This window comes from Falco cherrug, chromosome 9 (assembly GCF_023634085.1).
Source record: "Falco cherrug isolate bFalChe1 chromosome 9, bFalChe1.pri, whole genome shotgun sequence".
Classification (NCBI taxonomy): domain Eukaryota; kingdom Metazoa; phylum Chordata; class Aves; order Falconiformes; family Falconidae; genus Falco; species Falco cherrug.
In genome coordinates, this window is record NC_073705.1 from 12,379,576 (window position 1) to 12,402,216 (window position 22,641).

General features: G+C 52.1%; 1 protein-coding gene across 2 annotated transcripts; it reads left to right on the forward strand.

The window, feature by feature from the left end:
* Positions 1–1,049: 1,049 nt before the first annotated feature.
* On the forward strand, positions 1,050–22,120 carry TPRN (taperin). Of its 2 annotated transcripts, none has more exons than XM_055720014.1 (4): positions 1,050–3,264; positions 17,335–17,515; positions 17,767–17,897; positions 18,268–22,120. In XM_055720014.1, the coding sequence occupies exons 1-4, from the start codon at positions 1,168–1,170 to the stop codon at positions 18,328–18,330; spliced, it is 2,472 nt and encodes an 823-aa protein (XP_055575989.1). In that variant the 5' UTR covers positions 1,050–1,167; the 3' UTR covers positions 18,331–22,120. The 2 variants fall into 2 exon arrangements, with proteins under 2 accessions (XP_055575989.1, XP_005442154.2); XM_005442097.3 differs by having other exon boundaries at positions 1,051–3,264; positions 17,770–17,897.
* The last annotated feature ends 521 nt before the right edge of the window (positions 22,121–22,641 follow it).

A 22,641-nucleotide genomic window follows, 5' to 3' on the forward strand; every position in this document is an offset into this window, starting at 1 on the left:
TTTTCAGTAGTATTGTTTCCAGGTATCATTTGAAGAAGGTGCAGTTGCTCTGTTCTGGGTCAGGAGTGCAAAGGTAAGAGCCTTATCAGCAGGACACGGTGCTCCTTCCCCTAAGCACACCTGTGTTTACAGCAGCCCGCCTGGCACATGGTGAAGTTGCTCATGTCGAAGCAGCCCAGCATGCCGGGGTGCGGCTCCGCAGCTCCCAGGCAGGATGGGACCTCGGCAAGCTCTGGCCAAAGGTTATTTACGTCACAGCATGCCATGTCCCCCACACCTTCTGGGCCGAGCATTTCAGCACAGAGCGTTATTGGAGGCGTGGAAAGTCCGGAGTATGGGGCGATCACTTCCCCGATGGCCAGACTTCCCAAAGAAACCTGCTGGCAGCTGATAACAGGCGCTGCCTGGAAATAACGCTGCCGCAGCGTGTGCCCCGCACCTCTGTGCCCAACAAGTGGCTGGCACAGGGGAGTGAAGGCGGCAGGAAAAATGTGCTGTGGAAACCGCCACTGGTCCCCAGCTCTCTCTGAAAAGCTCCTGAGTCCCCAGCTCGCCCAAAAACGCTGCTGAGTCTCCAGCTCCCCCTTGAACACTCCAGCTCACCAAAAAACGCTCCTGAGCCTCCAGCTCTCCCTAAAATACTCCCAAGTTCCCAGCTCTCCCTAAAAGATTCCCGAGTCTCCAGCTCTCCCTAAAGCACTCCCAAGTCCACAGCTCTTCCATCAAACTCCTGAGCCCCCAGCTCTCCCTATAACGCTCCCGAGCCCCCAGCTCTCCCACAAACGCCCCCGACAGGCCCGGCGCGGCCCCCGGCGCCCACCGCCGCCCCGGCCGCGGCGGCTGCCCACGCCCGGACCCCGGCTGTGCCCCGCCGCGACCCCCCGGGGCCGCTTTCGCCCCGTTCCGCCTCGGCTGGAGCCCCGGAGCGTGAGGGGAGGGCGCGGGCACCGGCCCCCAGGCGGAGGCCGCGTCCCCAAGGCCAGCCGGGCGGTGCCGCCCGTCCCCCGCGCCCCCGCAGGGTCCCCCCCCCGGCGCCCGCCCTGTCCCGGCGCCCGCCCCGCCGAGGGCGGCCCGGGGGCGGTGCTGCGGCCGGCGGCGGGGCCCCGCTCAGGTGCGGCGGGCGGAGGCGGCGGCGGCGGGCGGCGCAGTGTCCCCTGGGCCGCCGCCATGAGCAGCGCGGAGCCGCCGCTCGGGCTCGGGCCGCGGGCGCAGCCCGCCTGGAAGCGGGAGATCCTGGAGCGAAAGCGGGCCAAGCTGGCCGGGGCGGCCGGCGGCGAGCCGGAGCCCCCGGCGGGGGAGCGGCTGGTCGTGGCGGAGAGCCTGGGCCCGCTGCGGGAGAACCCCTTCATGCGGCTGGAGAGCGAGCGGCGGCGGCTGCGGCAGGGGCTGCCCCGGCACGGCCCGGCGGCGGCGCGGCCGCTGCAGCAGCTGCTGGAGCTGTACAGCGCCGTGCCCGGCATCCGCACCATCCGCGCCGACAACATCCTCATCATCGAGTCCCAGCCCGACGCCGCCGGCTGCTTCGCCGAGGGGGACGCGCCGCCCGGCCGCCGGCGGGACCCGGCCGCCGGCCCCGACCCACTGCGGGAGCTGCTGGCCCGCCGCGGCGCCGCGCTCGCCGAGATCCGCGCCGACCAGGTCGTCATCTACGAGGCGGCCGAGCCCGAGGCGGCCGAGCCGGGCACCGTCAGCCGCCTCCTGGAGAAGTTCGGGCAGCGGCCGCGGGGCCGCCGCCGCCGCGGCGGGGAGGCGCTGAGCGGGCTCGGTCCGGGCGGGGCGGCCGCCCCCCCGCAGGTGGGACCCGGCTCCGCCCGCGCCTCGGCCCCGAAGGCGCGACCGGCATCTCCGCGGCCGCCGCCGGCTGCCCCCCGGGCTGCACCCCCGGTGCCGGCCGCCCCCCCGCCCGCTGCCCCGCCACCCCCGGCTGCCCCCCGGGCCGTCACCCCGCCACCCCCGGCTGCCCCCCGGGCCGTCACCCCGCAGCCCCCGGCCCCCTTGGCTTCCCCCCAGGCCATCACCCCCCAGGCAGCCCTGGCTCCCCCCTGCGCTGCCACCCCCCAGGCTGTCACCCCGCAGCCCGCGGCCCCCCAGGCTGTCACTCCCCAGCCCTCGGCCCCCCAGGCAGTCCCAGCCCCCACCAAGGCCGCGGCAGCCCCGGCTGCCCCCCGGCCCTCAGCCCCCCAGGTGGTGCCAGCCCCCCCCAAGGCCGCAGCCCCCCAGGCCAACTGCTTTCTCCACAAGATCGGCTCCAACTCCTTCACCGTCACCCCCCGGGGCCTGCCCCCGGGCGGCCGCATCCCCGAGCCCCGTGCCCCGGCCGCAGGCCGCCCCGCACCACCCCAGGGGCCGCCAGTGCCATCGCCCAGCGCTCCCCACGCCAGAGCCAACGCCAGGAGGCCAAAGCCGGAGGAGGCTGAAGCGGCCCCGTCACCCGCACCCAGTGCCACCCTGGCACCCAGTGCCACCCTGGCCCCCAGTGCCCCCAGTGCCACCGGCTCCGTGCAGCCGCTCTCCGCCTCTGCCCCCCGGGCCGGGGGCTCCTTTGAAATCCACCCAGCCCCCAAGCCCGACCTGGCCGCCATCCCAGCCCACGACCTTCAGGCGCAGGCCCTGGCCAAGCTGCGCCTCAATTCACGCAATTCCTTCCTCTTCGTGCCCCGCCGGGAGGGCGGCCCGGCTCTGCCCCCGGCCCCCAGTGCCAGCACCGGGCCGCCATCCCCCGAGGAGAAGGCACTGAAGGAGCCCCCGCGGGCCCCCGCCCCGGAGCAGGAAGAGCCTGTCGCTGCCCCGCCGTCGCCTCTGGATCCCTCGGTACCGGTGACTTACATCGATGACATTGTGGAGCTGGACAGCGGGGAGCTCTCGCCCAGGGCCAGCTCGGCTGCGAGGACGGGGAGCTTGGTGGATCAGCCTGGAGGAGCTGGCCCTCACCTGGAGATGGAGTTCTCCTCCGTGCCCCTCTACAGACCACACTCTGCCCCCCACCAGAGGGGAGGCAGCACCTTCACTGTCGTGCCCAAAAGGAAGCCCGTTGCCCCGGGGCTGCAGGCTCTCACTGATGCCGGTGGAAGGCCACAGCGGGAGGAGGAGGATGAGGAGGAGGATAGCAAGGGAAAAAGCAAAGTCGCAGAGAACGCTGATGGGCCCCAAACAGGAGTGTCCCATAAAAAGCGCTACCCCACGGTGAACGAGATCGAAGTGATTGGGGGGTACCTGTCCCTGGAGAGGTCCTGCATGAGCAAGACGGGCTCTCACCGCAAGAAGGTAACTGCCTGGGGTGCCTCTGCGCTCAGCAGCCGGGCTGAGAGCAGCTTGGGACTGCTTTTGGCTTGGCTTTCTGTGAGGCGCCCGGGTGGGATGACGGGCAGTGCTTCTCTGGTCTGTTAGAGAGCCAGAGGCTTGCTCCCACGGAGCGGGCATTGGGTGCTGGTCCGCCGGGTGGGTGAGGGTGGGATATGGCCCGTGATAACTGCAGGTCCTCTCCCACAGTCGCTTCTTGGAGGTATAATAACAGAAAGTGTTTCAGGTATTTAGAAAATCGAGGTGAGCTGCCTGGTTTGAACTGCTGCGGACTTGACCCCTCTCTAGCTCTGCTCACTGTGTCTGGTGTGTGTTGGACACGTTGAGTTCCCTGTGGCCACTGCCCGGCTCGTGACAGTGCCATGGGCGGTGTGGCATTGGCATCTTCCCCGCATTAGTGATCTATTGATAGAGGCTCAAGAATTAGGTCTCTATTAGGCAGAAAGAGATCAGCAACAACTTAACCCCTCTTGAGAGGATTATACCACCTGGCTGCTCGTTCTGGCTGTGCAGCTACATCTCTGAAGACCAGATGACAATGGCTCCAAGTGTCTTTGGAGCAAATACCAGGTTTTCTCACTGCTTGGGAGCTAGCCTAGAACCTTGTGAGCCTTACGTTGAGAATTAATCTTTCTGTAGCTTGGTCCAGTGCATCTGGCTGTGGTAAAGCTGTGCTGAAAGAACAGGGTATTTTCCTGCACCGGAGGAGTAGGCATGAATTGTTCAGCTCTGAAAGCAGCACACCGAGGTGACAAATCCAGATTTCTAGGTCTGCGACGTGCCATGTTTTTCCATAGTGGGAAGAGTTGTTTCATGTTCCGTTACCTATATTGACTAAATATTTGATGGACTGAATCCACATGGTTGCCCGAGGCACTGAGCATTATAATTTGAGGAAATCTTTTGAACAAGGTGCATCTCATTTAGAAGGGAGACAGGGAGTGCTGTTTCTCGTGGCTTAATGTTAAGGTCCTTCATAACAGCACGCAGTTTGTATTAATATGATTGTACTACTAATGCAGGTAGCAGATCTGGAGCGTGAGCACCATGAAATCCAGAATAAGTAAACGAGCAGCAGAGTCGATTCTCCCTCAGCGCTCCTGCAGTTTTTCCCTGTCCTCCTACAGGGAAATGCTTGGTCAGACTGGAGTTGTTCTGCTGCTCAAATACCTGCTGGCTTGCACTCCTTCCAGCTGTTTTCTTGGGTCTGCTCAGTTCAGTTTGCGATATTCATTTACACCAAATCAGGCATGTGGTATAGATGCTGAAAATAGCAAGACAGCGTGTTAGAGTTGTGGATACTCAGGGTGTAGCAGAGAACAGAGAGGAGACCTTGTGGGACAACCACTCTTAGGTAGGTCTGGCTTCTGATGCAGCCAGAGGAGGTGATTTCTCTGTGCAGAGTGGTGGTGGGGCAGCAGCCTTGCTGATAAAAGAATAAAGCCTCAAGCAAGCAAACTAATTAAATAGTCTGCTGGGGAAGCTGTCCTTAACAGTACAAAAGGCGGGGAGAGGAGGACAAGGCTGGTGTGGCAACTGAATTGTTTAAGGTTGGTCAAACACTGGAACAGGAACCCAGAGAAGTAGTGGCATCACCATCCTTGGAGCTATGTGAAAGTTGCCTGGGGAGAGCCTTGAGCAACTGATCAGCTCAGACATGCTTGGAGCAGGGGTTTGGGCTAGTGACCTCCCGAGTCCTTTCCCAACCTAAAATGTCACAGGATTCTTTGAAATTGGTTGACAGCTGTTCTGTCTGTTCAGTGGTGGGTTTGTGTGACATTGGGCAGGTCATGTAGCTTCTCCGCCTATGTTCTTAACAGCTTAACAGCATTAACTAGCCCACTCTGCAGGCACTCTGAAGATGAAGCGCGCTAAATACCCCAAGATGCGTATACAACTGTAATGACGTTCACAGAATTATACAGGGAGTGTGTCCTGTATGAGAACTTGCATTAAAATCTGGTTTCTGAGAAGAGACATGTTAAAAGGCAAAGGAGGAACTGCCTGTTACATGGTAGGGGTCAGGAAACTGGAAAAAATGGGGACCCTTCGGACAGCAAGTTCCAGCTTAAGGAGAAGTAGTAGAGACAGACATTTCTCTGTAAAACTAAATGTGGCAATGTAGTGGGAGAAACACTAGGTTTTCTGTCAGTTCCCTTCCTGCTAGGGGTGGCAAGCGTGGAGTTTCACTTGGTTGCCAGAGTTCAGGAGAAGCTGTAGCAAATGGAAAGATTCCTGTTTACTCTTAACCTAGAGGATGTTTGTGGCTTTTGCTCTGGGTAATAAGGCTGAGTGTTGATGCCTGAAAAGGAAGGAGCTAGTATTGGGATGCATTCCTTGGTATCTTCCCAGGAGATTGCTGTGTGTCACCAAGACAACCGGCCAAAAACAAGGGTTCTGTTTTGTAGCTACGTCAGGTTTTTCAGAATCTTTATTTTGGCCTGAGTTGGGCAGAAGTAGACATTTCCTGTGAGCTGGAAGCTGAAGTTCTTTGGTAAAACCGATGTCCCTTTCTCTTTTTGGGGGTATCAAAATCAAACCTGATGCCGGTTTCAGTGAGGAGCTACCCAGGTCTTTTGGGGTAATTCTCTCCAGGCAGACCTGCTGGGTGAGCCCACCTCCTGCTGAGCATCTTCTTTTCCAAACCTTACCTTGGATTTGCTGAAAGGTCTTTAAGGATGCTCCAGGCTCAAGAAAATGGTGTGTAGTGAAACTCTGATGACTTGGAAAACTTCATCTGCTTGCTGATACCCAGCAGGAATCTGGGCAAGATAAACAGCAGGTCTAACGCAGCTGGGAAATGCCATGTTCCTGCAGATCTACAGGTGTCTGTGCCTACAGGCAGGGCTAATGGTTTATTAGGAGGGAGAGAGCTGGTGGTGACAGTTAGACTGATTGTTCTGTGAGATGCAAATTGTGTTTTTCTTCAAATGTGGATATTCAGCCTCCCTTTTCCATCCCCGTGTCTGGCCACTGATTGCCTGACTGGTGGAGATGCCAGCAAAAAGGAGCTGACTTGGTCCACATCATCTGGTCCACATCCTTGATGGCTTTTTGGGGTGTGAGGGTAGCTGGGATGGGACAGGAGGGGGTTCCAGTGCTGCTCTGGTCTGCGCGGAGACAGCTCCAGCTCTCCCCGCTCTTGGCCACATGGCTGCTGATGGCGGCTGTGGGGCTTGGGACTTTGCTGTGGCCTGAAGGATGCTGCTGGTGTTCATGGCCTTTCAGGAAAAACAGCTTTATTGCTCCCTCCAGATGCTTCAAATATGCAAAGCAGCCGTTTGTTTTGGGGTTGGAGCTGGATCTTGAGCTGGGGGAGGGAGAGAAACGCTGTGCCTGTGGCAAAATAAAAAATGGGTTCCCAGCTCTCTTGTGCAACTAAAGCGAGGGACAGTCGTCATTCACCCAGGGCTGGGAGGGTGAACGTGGGGTTGTGTATGGTGGGACACGATCAAGATTTGCAGGCGGAGGGCAGAGCCCCAGCTGTGCTCATCCTGGGCTGCCCGTGTGGGTGGGGAGTTTGAGCTCTTGTTGCCCTACAGGTGTTAAGATGCTCTTCAGGACTGTTCATCTACTCTGTGGCTGTTCTGAGACCTCTCTCCAAGCAGTATCACGGTTAGTTCAGATAAAGCCAGGGCAGGGGGGGACAGGACGACTTAATTTGAAAACTAAGTGCACGTTTGCAGCTTTGAACGGACGTGCTGGATTTCAAGCAGAGCACAGGGCAGCTGCTGGAGGAGGCTGGCTGAGCTGTCAGCTCTGGCAGTGAGGACAGGATACGTGTGCAGGAGGGGAAGGAGACCTACTGACCTTTATTCTAAAGAAGGAGTAGGGAAGAGGATGCAGAGCGCTGTTGGTGACCTCTGTTCAGTGCTCATCTTTGTACTCTGTTATTACAGAAGAAATAAAGGCGCCTCAGTCTGATGGCAGCCCCGGGAGGAAGGGAAGGCTTTGCTGCAGGATGTGGATCTTTGGGATCTCGGAGGATAAAATCTAACTCAGCTGAGCTGACAAGAATCAATCTTGGCTTGGTTACCTGCCAGGATAACATACAATAAAGCTGTCAGCAAGATAGAAATCTAGGTTTCTGTGACACATGTGACTGGCATGTTGGAGCGAGTGATTGAAAAGGGCTGCAAACTGCTGAGCCAGCTGGTGCCCTGAGAAGTCATCTCTCTGTCTTTAGGCTCCATGTTCTAATGTTGTTGGTGGCTGGACCCTCCCGTGAAGGTCCTGTGCGTACAGAATTTACCCCAGCTGTGCTCCTTGCTTATGTCTTGCCACTCCTGCAGTTCATTGCAAGTCACACTGTTTATCCTCTCCAGGACCTGGTACCTCTTGAGGATCCCACGGGAAAAGTGACTTTTGGCCAGGCCACTCGAAGTCCTGTAAATAACAGGACTTGAGAGCCAACAGACATCAGGTTGTTGATGGTTTTGATGTTTTTTGCTTGTCACAGTTGGCAATTTGCTGAGTGCTGGAAGGTGAGCTGCAGCCTTGTGTGAACAGGGCTTACAAGAATGAGGTTGGTGGGATCCAAACAGCCGGAGTCTCATGCTTTCCTGCTTCTTTGTGCAATTGTCTTCAAAGATGTTCAGCTGAACCTCAAAATGTTCCAGCCTACATGGACTTTAGCATGGTCCATTTTCTAATGTTTTGAGCTGCATAATGCCTGAATGTGGCTTCTGAATGCCCGCTTGAATGTCTGTTAAAAAAATATTTTAAGCATCCTTCAGCTTGTCATCCTGGGCAGGATTGGGCAGCATTTTTGTTGGTCTAACCTGCTGAACTTCTTGCTGTGTAGCTTTCTATCTGCTCAGTTCTGCTGGAGTTCTCCTCTGAGAACGAAGTGTAGGCTCGAGAGGCTGGCAGGGACGAGCACTCCCAGCTGTTGCCCAGACCTGTTTGGAGCAAGTCTGCACAGTGTGGATTCTAAATACTAGTGACTGCCTGAAGTACTTTTTTGCAAGGTATAACACAAATAAATTAGCCATAACACAAATAAATTAACCTGGTGGTAGAAGCAAAAAATCTCCCTGCAAAAGTTACTTGGATTCCTTAGTCTCTGTGTTTTGAGGCGGTCAGGACCAAGATTTATGTTCTTTAGCTCTCACAGAGCTGCGTGCTCCTGTTCTATTTACTGTCTCGTGGCTGTGCTCTGCTGGCGCAGATACATCTGCCACCTTTAAGGAGGGGCTGTAGTATGTATCTGACTTGGATGTATTGAATTTTTGGTAGATGAGGTCAGCAGTGACAAGTCCCGCTCAGAAAATAAGTGTCTTGGACGATCAGGTGTGGTCCCTGCCCTGTGGCGGTGATTTCCATTGGCTGTCAGATGTAAGCAGGCTGTTTTACCCAGGCGGTACATTTCCCTGGCCTTTCTAATTCTGCTAATTTTTTAGCCTGTGATGTTGATGCCTGAAGACTCCAGAAATCAGGATCTTGTTGTGATTATAGTTTTTAAACCACCTCACCAGCTGCACTTGAGGCTTTTGGTGGGGAAGTAGGTGTTTTTTTGTTTCTCCACTGCCTGCCAGCTCTTTGAGTGCTGGTACTTTTGTTTCACTAAACTCCTGGCAGAGCAGATGAGTCGTGCGTATCTCATCTCCATAGTGGGCAAATGATTCTCCATGGCCTTGCTGTTCCCACGCTTCACCTCATGCCACAGTGTTCCCAAATTCCCCCTGGTTCTCCTCCTCCCGTCCCCTGCTTGCCTGCTGCTGTGGGCAGCACGGGGAACGGGGCAGAAGAGCTAAAATAGAAACTCTTACGCAAATAAGAGACGAGCCAGCCTTTGAAGCTGGTTAGGACGTGCCCAGGGCTCAGCCCACCGGAGAGCTTGAGAGGAGATTTGGAGTGCTTTGTGCTTTGGATTCTAATCATATGGATTAAAGTTAACGTTATCTTGATCGGTTTCCTTAATCTGTGGACCAGATTGGAGACTGTTTATAATTTCCCTCCATCTCAAGTATTGAGGTTTTCTTGGGTTTGGGTTTTCCTCTCCACTCTTTTTCCAGTACATGGTTGTTCCTGAGAAGGGCTGGGAAAGAAAACACTCAGGCTGGCTAGGGCAGGGGTCCTGCTTGTCTGTGTTATATGTGGGAAACAGTAGGAAAAATTCCAATGTTTAGTTTCCAGGTTTCAGTGGCCGTAAAGGAAACTTCGGTAGCAGCTATTGCAGTAGCAGCTCCTTCACCTCTGGGGTTGCACTTGCTCCCCCCCCCCCGAGCGAAACCTGGGCAATTTAAAATCTGTTTACAAACTCAGACTCTTCCTAGTGACTGCAGTGGGATGTGGGCACGCAGTGAAGCTGTGATGCTATCACTGTTTGGACAGCATGTGTAGGAAGAGTCATGTGGAGCATCTGTGTCACACAGAGAAACTTCACAAACATCCTGGGAAAACGTGGACTAAAGGAACTCGGTGCTGATGTTTCTGAGAAGTGCCCTTCAGGTGATCTTGGGAACTCAGCAGGATGGAGCTGCTGTTTTGTAGGCCGTGGAAGGACTACAGGCAAGCTGAAGAAAATACCTCAGACATTAGGAGAACAAAACACTGGTGTGGTTAGGGAAATTGTGTAGCTTGTAGCTAGTGAAAATGCAGTTCTGAGGGCATATCTGTAAGCCTCATGGTGAACTTGCTGCACTTAGTCACTTCTCTTCGAGGAAGTATCTTTTGCATGTTAGTAGTCCAGAGAAAGAGAGCCATGATCTCCGTTGTGCTGCTAATACCGTTCACATCACTGAAGCCTTTTGGTCCTGAAGTCTAGAATGAGCTCCTTGCCAGGATGGGAAGTAATTCTGTTCCCAGCCTCCCCATATTTCCCAGGAAATGACGCTCCATCTGTCCCGTTCCAGCTGGAGACTGTTCACTTGCACCAAAGCGAGGTACTTGTTGGACTGCTCTGGTCAGTCTCGGTTGCACAGAAATGTTTGTGGGTGGCATCTCCCAGCGTTGTGCCGTGTTGTAACCACAAATTGTATCCTCAGAGTCGCCTGTAAAGCAGAATCCTCCACTGTTTGGGAGTTTTGTGTGTTGTTTATGAAGATACAAAGTCTTGACACTAATTGTATTTTGTTTATGCCTGCTCTCTTTGTGTATTCAGATGAGGTTTGTTTCGTATATGTAGGGAGATTTGTGCAATTCTTAAAGGCCAAGTAAAGTAATAGTTGAATTGCTTGTTAAACGGTGGAAGGCTCCGGGTCCTCTGTCTGCAGATGTGCGAAGGAATCCTGGGGTGAATAGCTGCTTTGTACTGTTGTCAGACTGGGAGTCGCAACTGCCCTGTGGTTGTTTGGGCACTGGAATTTCTTCTTGCCCGACACAGTCAAGGGAAGAGTTAACAAAGCTGCCTGCCTTGTGATGCTCTCCGGGACTGCCCCTACCCTGTCACTTCTCATCAGGAATTTGAAACTTCCTTCTGTCTTGTGCAAGGAGTTTAATATTTCGAATCTCCATGCATTGCTGCTATCTACCATGTGCTTCAGCATATTGATTACACAGAGCTGGCTTTGTGGGTTGCCTTGTAAATGGAGACTTTCTTGTTTTGCCTTGTGGCTTGGGAGCTGGGATGCGATCCTGGAGGCAACCTCGCCTTTGCCAGCAGCACAGTGCTTACTTGACTTGCTACTGCTGTAAATCTTTAGCGCTGCTGGCTCTATTCAGTAACTAACTCTGTGATGCAGTTAATGGTTGAGCAGAACTCAGTGTTACTCTTAGGAAACCCTTCTTGGAAAAGCATGATCAAGTGAGCCTGTGGTGCAGCAGCCAACACCTGTGCCCCAAAACTCTTCTTGTTGTACAGAATTACAGAAAAGTACATTGCTGAAGTGCTGTCTGCATTTTCCTGGGCATACTTGGGCTGCTTCAGCCATAGCAGTACAGGGTTAATCTGGTATAGGAACCAAGCCTCAAGTCCCCTCCATTCCTAGGGGTACCTGTCAGGGGAAAACCCTTTCCTACTGTGTCAAGGAAACACTTTAGAGGTGCAAAAGCTCCTTATCTTCTGCCAAATGATAGCAAATGCCTTGGTAGTCTGCTGATGCTACTGCAGCCACCCGGCTGACTCATGACTATGCTTTCAGGACAAGTACAGGCATGTAGATAAGCTCATTGCTAACTCCTGTGAAATAGCTCATTTCCCCAAAAATCCTTTATCTAAAGGTTTCAGAGAGAAACTGCATCCCAGGGGAGTTGTCTGCAGGTGGTTATGAAAAAAATGCAGGTCCACACAGAGGTATGCAGTTTATGAGCTGCTTCTCTACCTCCTTGTACTAAATCTGCTGATCTGTGAGAATGGTCAGGCTGGGCCAGATGGAAAGGCCAGGGTAAACACTCTGGGGATCTTTGGCTACCACAAAGAATGTGCTTCTGCCTTCTGGTTCTAGTCTCACAAGCAGTTATTTGTCTGGGCAGGGACCTTCCCTCTCACCCGATGGCAGCGTGGAGCTGGGAGGTTGTCCTTTGGGAAGAGACCTTCCTTTTCACACAGGTCCTGAGCTCTGCTGGGCAGAGCCTCCACCAACCTACTGAGTGGGTTTTGGTGCTGGAGGAGCTTTCCTGCCCAGCCTGGGGGCCCTTTCTGACAAACCTCATGGGATGCTCTGTATCAGCAGGCTTCCTGATGCACTCCCGGCTGAGTGCTGCTGTAGTTTTCAGTTATCTGGTGTGATGGCTTGTGCTTTCGTCTCGTTGACTAAACCTTTAGATGATCGGCGCAGCAGTGAATGGAGCAAAGCTCAGTGTAAGACTGGTCAGAAGCACAAGGTTCTTCAGAACACTGATTTTGTTCATGCTTGCTCTCTCAGGAGTTATCAATCACTCTTTTGTATTCATGCTGAAATTGTTGTCCGCCCTTCTGGCAGATATCAGCCGAAACCCTCCCACTGCTTTTGCTGAGAGAGGAGGAGGCATTTGATTGACCAGGTGTGAAAAGCTGCTTTAAATCACGCTCAGCAGCACATTGGCAATCCATGCATGTCCTAGGCAGTCAGCGCAGTCCCTGAATTTGTCATTTCAGGATTATATTGCTTGGGGCAAGAGGGTGTTCAGAGGAAAACTAGTACCCGAAAAGAACAAATCTTGATCCCTGGTGCTACTCAGCTGTTTGCATCTTGGTTATACTACCCAGGTACTTCACATGTTACTGAAAAATTGCTGTGTCCCTCTTACTGCCATGCAGCAGCCACTGCCCTCTTACCTAGCCTGCAGCAGCAGCGCGGCGGGTTTGGACATGCTGGCAGCACTGTGTGGTGTTGGCAGGGGCAGGAATAAACTCCAGTTTGTGCTTCTTGACTTGCGATGCCATCCGGCTCCTCCACACTGAGTGGGGACGGCAGTGGTGCCCCTTACAGCCTCCTGCAAGAGCCACGGGTTTGGAAGACGGCTGTTCCCAGTCGCCCTGTGGGGAAGAGGAATTGAGCCCAAGCGTTTTCACTGTAGACTGCTATGATGGGGATCAGCTGACTCTCCTCACTGGAATATAGTTAAAGGGTGATTTTTTTTTTTCTCTTTTAATGCCTAGAACAATTTTTTTTCCCATACTATTTGTAAGGTGAGGAATTGGATTGCCAAAGAAGTTCCTGTTTAAAAGGTGTAAAAAACACCTTACATTATCACTTTGGCTTTGCCACATCTGCCAAGAAGTAAATGTGATAATGGATGGAGAAGAGAAAAGCCACACTAAAGAGTTTGCTTCTGGAGTTGATGCAGATTAACCCCATGATTTGCTCCTGAGACTTACGGAGATACCCTGGTTTGTGAGAAGCCATCGGGTGTTTGCTCTTTCATTAACTGTGGAGTCTTACAGGCTTTCCGCCTCAGCTTCTGGCAGTGAGCTTTTTTCTGACATTGGTTGGTTTCTGTAAACTGGTTATTTTTATTTCTAATATGTCTCTGTACATGGGAGCTCTTTCGTGGCTGGTCTGAGTGCAGACTGGGGTCTTGTTTCAGGGCATGCAGTCTGTCAATATCTTTTTTTTTTTCTTTTTTCTTTTCTGAGCGAGCCCTGTATGACTACTCAGATTGATGCTTGTTGGGCAATGTTTACCCTGGCTTCTCTTTCCTGGGTACTCTGTTACTCATTACTGTTCAAATCCTAGCAAATGAATAAATGATTTTTGCAATGGCCGCAAGAATCTGGAAGCCGAAGAGCACAACACTCCCTGAAAAGCCTGCCTTATCCTTCCCAGTGTGGCTCTGCTGAGCAGAGTATTAATATATAGATATATTGGTTTGGGTTGGACCCTGTTTTTGTGACACAGTTCTGGGTGTGAAGCATTCAGCTGAGCAAATAGTGACAAATCCCTGCAAACATCCACGACTGAAAGGTGCAAAAGTCTCCCTTGCCACAACTGGCAGCTGCTGCTGGGGCAGAAATGGAGGAAGCGCTGCTGAGACTTGGTGAGCAGAGCTCTCTGGCTGGGCTCGAGTGTGCTTGGCTCTTCTGGGATATGTTTTTTCTTCTAAAGAAAACAACCCCTGTCACCTTTTGTGTTTCCATAGAAGTCTATATAGGCTGTCAAGGGGATGCTGGCTGTGCAAACCTGCTGGCTGTGCCAGTACTGGCCTCTTGATTTTTCTGTTTAGGTTGTTCCTGGGACTGAATCTGCTTGTGCTCCCTACAAACAGTGCTCAGTGCTGCTTGTGAGCTGCTCAGAGGGTTTCTTAAGGCAGCTGTGTTGTCCCACATGTCCCCTAGCTCTGAATAAGTTGCCCTCCATCCTCTGTTGCATCAAGCAGAGCTGCTCTGTGCTTCCCCCGAAACCACCTCATGCTTGGGGAGAGCAGCTTGCGGGAGGAACCCAGGCGATGCCACGGCAGGTTTATCACCTTGAGTTATGGGGTGCTCGCTCTGCATAGGCAGGGCTGACCGAGTGCCCGGGGAGTGTGTGTGGGTGTGGGAAAGACAGCTGCTCCTGCAGAGCCCGTTTGCTGGAGTCCAGCCCTGTGCTAGCACCGGGCTGTTCCTCTGGTGTTTGCTTGACCTGGGTGTGTCTGGGTGCTTTGTTGCAGAGTGGCCATAGGGCTCTTCCAGCTTCTTGGCAGCAGTGGCACTGGGTGCAGGGGGGTGGGATGCTACTAAGGAGTAAGTCAACGTGGTTTTGGGGTGGGAGGGCTTGCACCGAGGTGCACTCAGGCCAAGCAGGACTGCCTGGTGTCAGCCTTCGTGTAGGTGGTGCTGGCCCACCCGGAGCTGTTGCTGAAGCAGCAAAATTATCTTGTTGGAAGCTCTCCCCCGGGCTGGGGCCCTGGCAGCGTGGGGCTGGCACCGCTGCGGTTAATGATTGCTCTTTCTACTGCCTTGGACAGCAGGTACTGGAGGAACCCTGGTGGCAGGGCGTTCTGCCGGGCACCCAGCCTGGCTCTGGGAGGGAGCGTGGCCCGGGCTGAATTGGCTGTGGGCAAGTGGGAGCTGCTGTGGTTCAGGGCTTAGGTTGGGGTGTTGCCTCTGGGTGCTGCAGGAGTGTCTCCTGGTCATTTCTGCTGCTTTCTACTCCTTGGTTTTATTCCCAGGTGAAGCTCCATTCTTCTCCTGCACTGCATGCAGCTTTGGTCCAAATTGAACTCAAAGTCATTTCTCGTAGAGATTTCCTCACAACAGCAGAAAACAAGGAAAACTTAGATCCATCTCCCAAGCTTGAATTGTAAAACCAAAGCATGTCCCTCCTGTCCCCTTTATTTTCCCTGTTTAGCCAAGTACTGCTTGCCCTCCAGTGCAGTGGCCAGCACCAGTAAGCAGCCTGTGTGCCGTGTCTGGTTCGGGGATAGCTTCTGAGCTTCCAGGAGCCCTGGGCACCTCCACCCTCATGGCCTTCGTGCCTGGCAGCGTGGCTCGTCCCGCAATACAGGCACCACATTGTGACCAGCCGCTGCCCGCTCCGCTGCCTGGCTCGGATCAGGGAGCATCTAGGTCAGCAGCAGGGGTGACAAATTCAGGGAACAGAACTGGGATGCTCTGATCTTCAGGGCTGTTATATTCCAACCCCTTTTCTCTGTAATATAATCGTTTCTCTCCCCATGTGTCATCTGGAGAAGGTCAGAATGGCTCTGGCCAAGGCTGGGGCAGGATTGGGGAAAGGCAGCTGGCTGCCCTCTCTGCTGTTTCCATCCTGCCTTCTCCTGGGAGCATGGGGAGAGGAGCCAGCCTGCGTCCAAGGTACATCCCGTACTTAGGCAGAGTAACACACAGCTCCACTGTGTGTATCTGCAGTGCGGAGGGGGCATTAGGTACTCACTCTGTTACCCACATTTGATTTAAGCTCCCCCTAAGAGCAAGAAATAAATGCATCTGGGCAGCATGTGTGGTTGTTTGGTAGCTACTTGGGGCCACGTGCTGTTTCTCAGCCCGTGGGGTGTTTTGTATATGAGGGAAATTGCAGCTAGGGCACATGGGGCCAATGTGCTGCACTTTCTTCTTGCCAGTTACTACACAGCATCAAAAGTGATATTCTGAACCATCCTGCTCCTACCGACTGTCACAAGCAACCATGTCTTTTTAATTCTGGTCATAACCCTCTTAGCTCAATTTTACTTGTAGTTAGAAGGAAAGGGATCTCAACAGCCTTTGGGGGAGCTGCTCCTGAACCTAGATCTGCATTGGCTAGATACTTCCCTACTTTTGGCATAAATTTATTCCTGGCAAGCTTATCCTTCTTGTTTGTCTGTTGTATGCTGGCATCAGCAGTTCTTTTCTGCTCCTTGGTGTTTATTTTCTTGGTGTATTTACCAAGGGCTGTTGTGCTCTTTCTCAGCCTTCATTTTTGCTGCTGTAAGCAGACTGAGTCTCTTCTCCACCTCTTGAGATGACTTGTAACCAGATCTTCTGAGCAATGATTAGGACATGTAAGGCTGCAGGGGAACAACCCCTTCACTCAGCTTTTCCTTTCAACTTGGAAGAGGACATCTGGACTTGCTGCATCTGGTTTTGGGTGTCCTGCTACAGGATGGATGCAGAGAAACTGGAGCAAGTCCAGCGGAGGCTACCAAAGTGCTCCTGGGGCTAGAGGAAGTGGGATATATGGAGAAGCTGAGGGGGCTGGTTTGTTCAGCCTGGAGGAGAGAAGGGGGGGAGTCCCAGTTGCTGCTTTCCCCTACCTGCTGGGTATTAGAAGGAGGATGGAGCCAGACAGGCCCTATTCCAGTGGAAATGCCTTGCTTTATTCCCGGTTTATTTAAGGAGCATCCTAATGATGATTACAGTCCTGTAGCCAACCCAAAATTTTCTTTCCTGGTTATTCACAGGTGATCAACCCTTCCTCTAAGAGATGTTAGTCTTAAACATCATCCCATTTCTAGTGTTCTTGCTCGCCAGTTTTCTTCATTACCCATAACATTCTGGTTTTCCCTTGAACTCCCATGTTTGAGTCATCTTCATTTCTCAGTCTCCCAGTTATTGTGCAAAGGTCATTAGTGACAATACTAAATAAAAGTGTTTTCAAAACAGAACCTTTAAGGGCCGCCCACTTGTCTGGTATTTTCCCTCTCTACTACCAGTTGTTACCATCTCTTCTTTAGCTGCTTACATCTTACCAATTCTGGTATTAAACCCTGGTTGTATCTAGCTTAAATAGCTTTTTGCCAGGATGGCCTCTCAAAAATGTAGTCCTGATCACTGATGTTTCTGTTGTCTAGAGCATGGGTACACAAACGAGTTGGCAGGCATTAGCAATGTCATTTTCCAACATGTGGGTGCTTCCCTTTCTTCCTTGGGAACACTGGTCTCTCTGAAGCAACATGCTAGCAACTCCGGGCTGCTGTGCATCGGTGTCAGATGATGGCAAAGTATGTGCCAGGGCAAAACGCCAGAGGTAGTGTTGACCTCTCAGCCTCCTGCCTCCATCCCATCTATTTATCTGTCTGCCCTCATGGTTTCTGTCAGCATGGTAAGAGATTAGGTAAGGCATATGGGGGAAGGGGGGACACGTGCAATGGCTCCTTTAAACCCGGCATGGGAGGTAGCCTTTGCCAGAGCAGGTGTTGGGATCAATGGTTTCTTACACTGCTTTCTGATAATTCTCCTTTGCTGTTGTCTAGATGAAGATCTCTTTCAATGAGACAAGTTTGCAGACCATGTTTGAGTACCCTTCGGAGAGCTCACTGGCAGAGGAAGAGGAAGAAGAGGAAGGACATGCTTCTGAACCGGAGGAGGACAAATCTCGAACCTTGTACATTCCACGCCCAAATAGCACTTTGCATCCCAATACACCTAACTCAGGTGAGTGAGGCACTGTGTTGGCGCTGTGGTGTCTGACACTGTCCATGTTTCCTGCAGACCCTTACGGGGCTCCACACGGGTGGAAATCTGACGGCAGCTACTCCTGCTAGCTGATGGCAGAACTGAGGCTTAGTGGGGACAGGGCTCGAACCAGAGTGGGGAACTGCAGATGGGCAGCTGCCATGCCGGGCTCCTGATCCCACTTCCTTTTGGGGTGCTGAGAAGTATTTATGTCAGGTTTGTTCTTCCAGCAGATCTATCCAGCTACACCCCAAAGCACTCTGTGAAGTTCAGTGAGTGGCAGGAGCAGAAGTATGAGGAGATGCCTGCTGCGGAGGGGTGCCTCCCAAAGGAAGCTGATTCCCATGGGAACCAAGTGATGGTGAGACCTCAAATCAGCAAGTCTTGGCTTTGCCCTGCTGTGCTCTTATCTGTTGCTTGGGTTGGTCTGGGCAGTGGATGGGATGGGCTGTGCCTTCTGCTGAACACCTGTGTTTGTGTTTGCTGCCCAGGGAGGCGTGCCACCACTCACAAAGGGATCAAGGCAAGGTCCCACTGCCACTAGCAGACCTGTAAAGGAGACTTAATGCAGCTGGCACACTTTATACTCCAGGGCATGTTTGGAGGGGGCAATTAAATGCACTTGTTAGCCCTGGGCAAGATGTCAATACAGCCTTCACCGTCCAAAGGTGTGGGTGCTCATTTGCTTTGGCTTTGATGACACGTCCATGTCAACTCTGCTTTCTCCACAGCTCACCCCAGCAGAGAAGGGCGGACTCTCCGATTTCAGCAGTGAGCCTGCTCTCTATTTTTGATCGCTTTCATCTTCTAGCCTGCAGCAGCGGCCGCTGGACAAAACGTGTCAGTGCACCTTCCGAATGTCCCTGCAAGCACCACAGAAATAAGCTTCTGGGTCCCTCCCTCACCACAGTTTTCGATGGATCCTGATGCCAAGGGTGGACTAGATGCTGTCAGGCATCTTCGGAGAATATTTGCACTGGATTCTGGGACCTAACTACCACTTTTAAGGCATACGATTTATTCTACCTGTGGCCTTGCATATTCCTTGTTCAAGATCAGCTGCCATTTAGGCAAGCATCTTCACAACAGCTATGTAATCCCAGGATGGGTGTTGGTTCTCTCAGTACTTTTCCGAGTCCACTCATCCAGGCACTGTGTGGGGTCTGGACAGCTTTTGTAACACTCCTCCCATCGGAGGCCCCAGTGGAGAACAGTCCTGGAGCTGGGGCGCTGGGAGTATCTGGGCAGTTAGCTGGATTCACAGTCATCGTCGTGATTTGACAGCTAGATTGGGCGTCAGTTTGGAAAACCATTGAAGGTTCATGGTTCTCAGCATGTGTCTGGGTCTAGTTTCGCTGAACCATCATGGAATTAATGTGCCAGTTACATACTTGTGAAGGAATCACTGTGTGAGGGATGGGAAGGGAATAAATGCCTTTAGCTCTAGGTGACATTTTTGCACTATCTATAGTCCAGACTAGCTTGAGCCTCTTGACAATTCCCAAACATTGGCCATAGCTTTGATCTGTCCGTATCCAGCTCTGGCATCCAGTCTCTAGGACCTGCTGGTTGTGCTCCACTTTGCCGGTTCCTCTTGTTGCTTTGTTCCAGCATCTAAGGGGGCCAGGCCCAAGAGTCATCTGCCTCGGTTGGCAGGGAGGCTTCCTTCTAGCCATGCTTGCTTCGCTCCTCCAGTGCAAAGCACAGGAGGGAAATTTAACTCCCTTCCTTCTGCAGAACTTGGACAAGGAATATGTTGTTTTTTCCTAGGATTTTTATAGTTCTATTGTAATTGTTTAATGCAGCCAATATGCAAAGGAATCTGTTAGACCTTTCCATTTAAGTCTTCTACTACTGTAAACTCAGGGTCAAAATTGCACTCTGGAAAAGATGGAACACTGCTGCTAATATGATTTGTACTTCTGGGATTAAAAGAGATGCAGTTGGAATAGATACAGCCTCTTTGGGCTTTATGAAATGAGTGGTACCCCAGCATGTAGCTCTGTCCAAAGGAATAGGCTGTTATCTTTGAGTAAATTTGATACATTTATTACTTTGTCTATTATATATAGATGATGAAAGTCTGTTCAAGGTGACGCTGGTCTATGAAGTGAAAATACTCTTCATAACTTGCGCTTGTTTTGGTGTGTATTGTAGCAGCAGGAGGAAGGTTGTTCTGCTGAAAAATACGGTCAGGACTAAATGTTAGGATATACCTACTTCTAGCTGTTCTTTTCTGCCTTGAGTGCCTAAATATTGCTGGAACGATAATGCAAAAAAAAAAAATACTGAGATACTCAGCAGTTTGTTAGACTTTGGCTGGAGGGGCCACTGGGGAATACTTTCTGCCTCCTTGCACTTCTAAGGCTTGGCCTTTTCAAGCTGGCTCAAGATCTGCTCCCTGTGTGACCTTCTGGGAGAAGTGTGTGGCTGGCAGCACATCTGCCTGTGACACGACGTGAGTACCATGGAAATGGCAATGAATCCCATGTGCTAAGGCTCCTCCTGCTAATGAAATAGTTCAGGACAAGATGCTGAGGCGGGGGTGGAATGAGGAAAAATGCAGGACTGCTAGTGACTGCTAGACTTAAGGGATGAGTAAGTTATCAGGTATGCAGAGTTAAATACTGAGCAGTACCTGCAGCCAGTAGCTGTGCATGCAGCCAAAGGAGATCAGGGACTATGTTGGAAGACAAGGTTATGCACAGCTTTTCTAGCAGAAAAGGTGCTGGTGAGCATCTTGCACTGTGGAAAAGCTCAGGCCAGTTTAAGGCAGCCCTATTTCTAGATTTGCAACTTGATAAAACTGCACGTGGTAAAGTAAAAGCTACTTGTAATTAAAAGTTGGGGACAAGGTGTCTGTACTGGTCCCGACTTCATTCTGCTGTGGGTCAATGAGGAACACTAAAGCCAACAACATCCTGCAGCTTGTTCCACTGACTTGAGCCAACTAAACTGCTGCTCTGGTACTCTGCATGCTGTTCTCGGTGAGTTAGCACTGAGAACAACTTGCCTGGTTAGGACAGGCTCAGTGGAGGCATGGGAGTACAGAGTGTGCTTCTCAAGAGGAGGACGTTGGTGCCCTGCCTGGCGTGCTGCTCACTTCTCTACTCCTTCCTCCAATTTGCCTGCTTTACCTTGCAGCTGTGACTTGCACCTCGTTGGGTGCTGCCTTTGCGCTTCCCGGCTTTGTTCTTGAATCCCTGGCTGTTCCAGATGAACTCTTTATTAGCTTGCTCTTGGCAGAGCAAGGTGAAAGTGGTTTTGAGGGCTGAAGCGTTAGCTGGTAAGTCACCTCCTGGGATACGCTTCAGTATCTCTGTGCTCAAACTAAAGTAGATGCCTACCCTGATCTCTAGCATTGATACACTTTAGCAGATCTCTCATGAATACCAAAGTGCATCTGAAAGGAAAATTTACTTTTCCAAAACAAAGACTTTGATTAAATGTGGCATCCTTGTACCAGAACAGCAGCTGTCCCAGACCAACAGGACTTTCCAGGCTGAAGAACAAGTTTAGGAATGCTTTTGTCCACGTGCTTGTTTCTCTTTTTTTCCTTTTGAAGTGCTTTGCGGCTCACTGGCTTTACCAGCATTCCCAGTTTCTCCCTTCAGGACATCTAGCAACGTCTGAGAACTTTGCAGTATCTGGGAAAGAAAGAAATAAAAATAGTTTTATTTTTACATAAACTGTTTCTGAGTTCCCTCTGAGTTCAGCTGATCTATCTTGCAGTAAGAGGGCTTCTCCAGCCCTTACAATATCTAATTCTCAGCGACGTATCGTCCCATCTCATGGTGGAGGAATTTCTCTGGTTCGTGCCCATATTGGGAGTATGAAACACCTTAAGCAATTTACCTCCCTTGGAGCACAAGGCAAAGAACTTCCTGAAGCGGGCTGGGGGTGAATTTTTGGGTTGGTTTTTTGCTTCTTTGTTTTAAAGGGAGATGTTGATACCTGGGCTTTTTAGATCTGTATGAAATCATGCTCAGCTGACCCATTTTCAACCATCTTCCACTGTTAAAATGGCACACTTTGTTTCTTCCTTCAAGACTAACTCAACTCCACAATGACCTTAATTCAGACTAAATTTTTTATTCATTTTCTCCTATTTTTAGCTTATACTGTACATAATCTAACATTCCCGCTTATGCTCTAGGAAGCAAGGCTACAAATGGGTTTAAGAGATATTGCTGCCTGTCCTTACTGTTTAAAGTTTTAACGCAGTAGACAACTAACAAAACATGAGAGTGGGGTTGTAGTCCCAAAGATCACTTACATTTCTATGACCTTGTGGGAACAGCTGAGTGGTCAGAGGAGAGGCGGACATAAGTGCTGTGCAGGATGAGACACCGGTAGCACATGGTGGTGGGATCTTGTCATCTTGTCTGTGGAAGAAAGTGAACTCCTGCGGCTGCTGGGGCTGGGGGAAGGCAAGGAGTGTGATTCCGGGCAGATGTACATCCCCAGGGAAGGAACTTTGTTGCTGGTGTGTGTGCAGGGCGCCTGCCTTTCCCCTCCGAACCGCCTCTGCGTTCTACCTGCTGTGAGCGCCTTTTGATTTCAATAAACATGAATTCATTTGTAGGCTGGGGGGCTGTGACTCGTATCTTGCGTGGGGTTTCTTCACAAAGGTGCTGCCTGTGTTGCTTTACAGCACAGTTTTTAAGCTATTAAATTTCTATGTGTTCTTCCCCTTCACCCCCAAACCATCCATCGGTTTTTGAAAGAAAATGGCTCCAGCCCCATCTGAAAAATAACTCACAGAAAGTGCTGACGGAGGGAACGGGGGGAGTCGAGGGCATGCAAAAAACAAGTGGGAAAAGGAGAACTGAGGCAGCAGGTCCCAGGGGCGTGGGTGTTTTAAACCAGATAGTTGAAGGAAGGTCATCGCTTATCGGAAAGCGGGCTGGGAAGGTCCTTTTGTTTTTCTTTAAAAAACCGGTGAGTGTGTAATCCAGGAGGGAATTCTGCTGGAATGCTGCCCCAGGCCCGCTCCCTTGCCGACGCCGTCCCACGGCAGGTGGCAGAGGCCGTGTTCCGGGCTGGGCGAAGGCGCGTCCGGCGGGGCGGCACCTCTGCCCGCAGGGCCGCTGTCACCTGCCCGG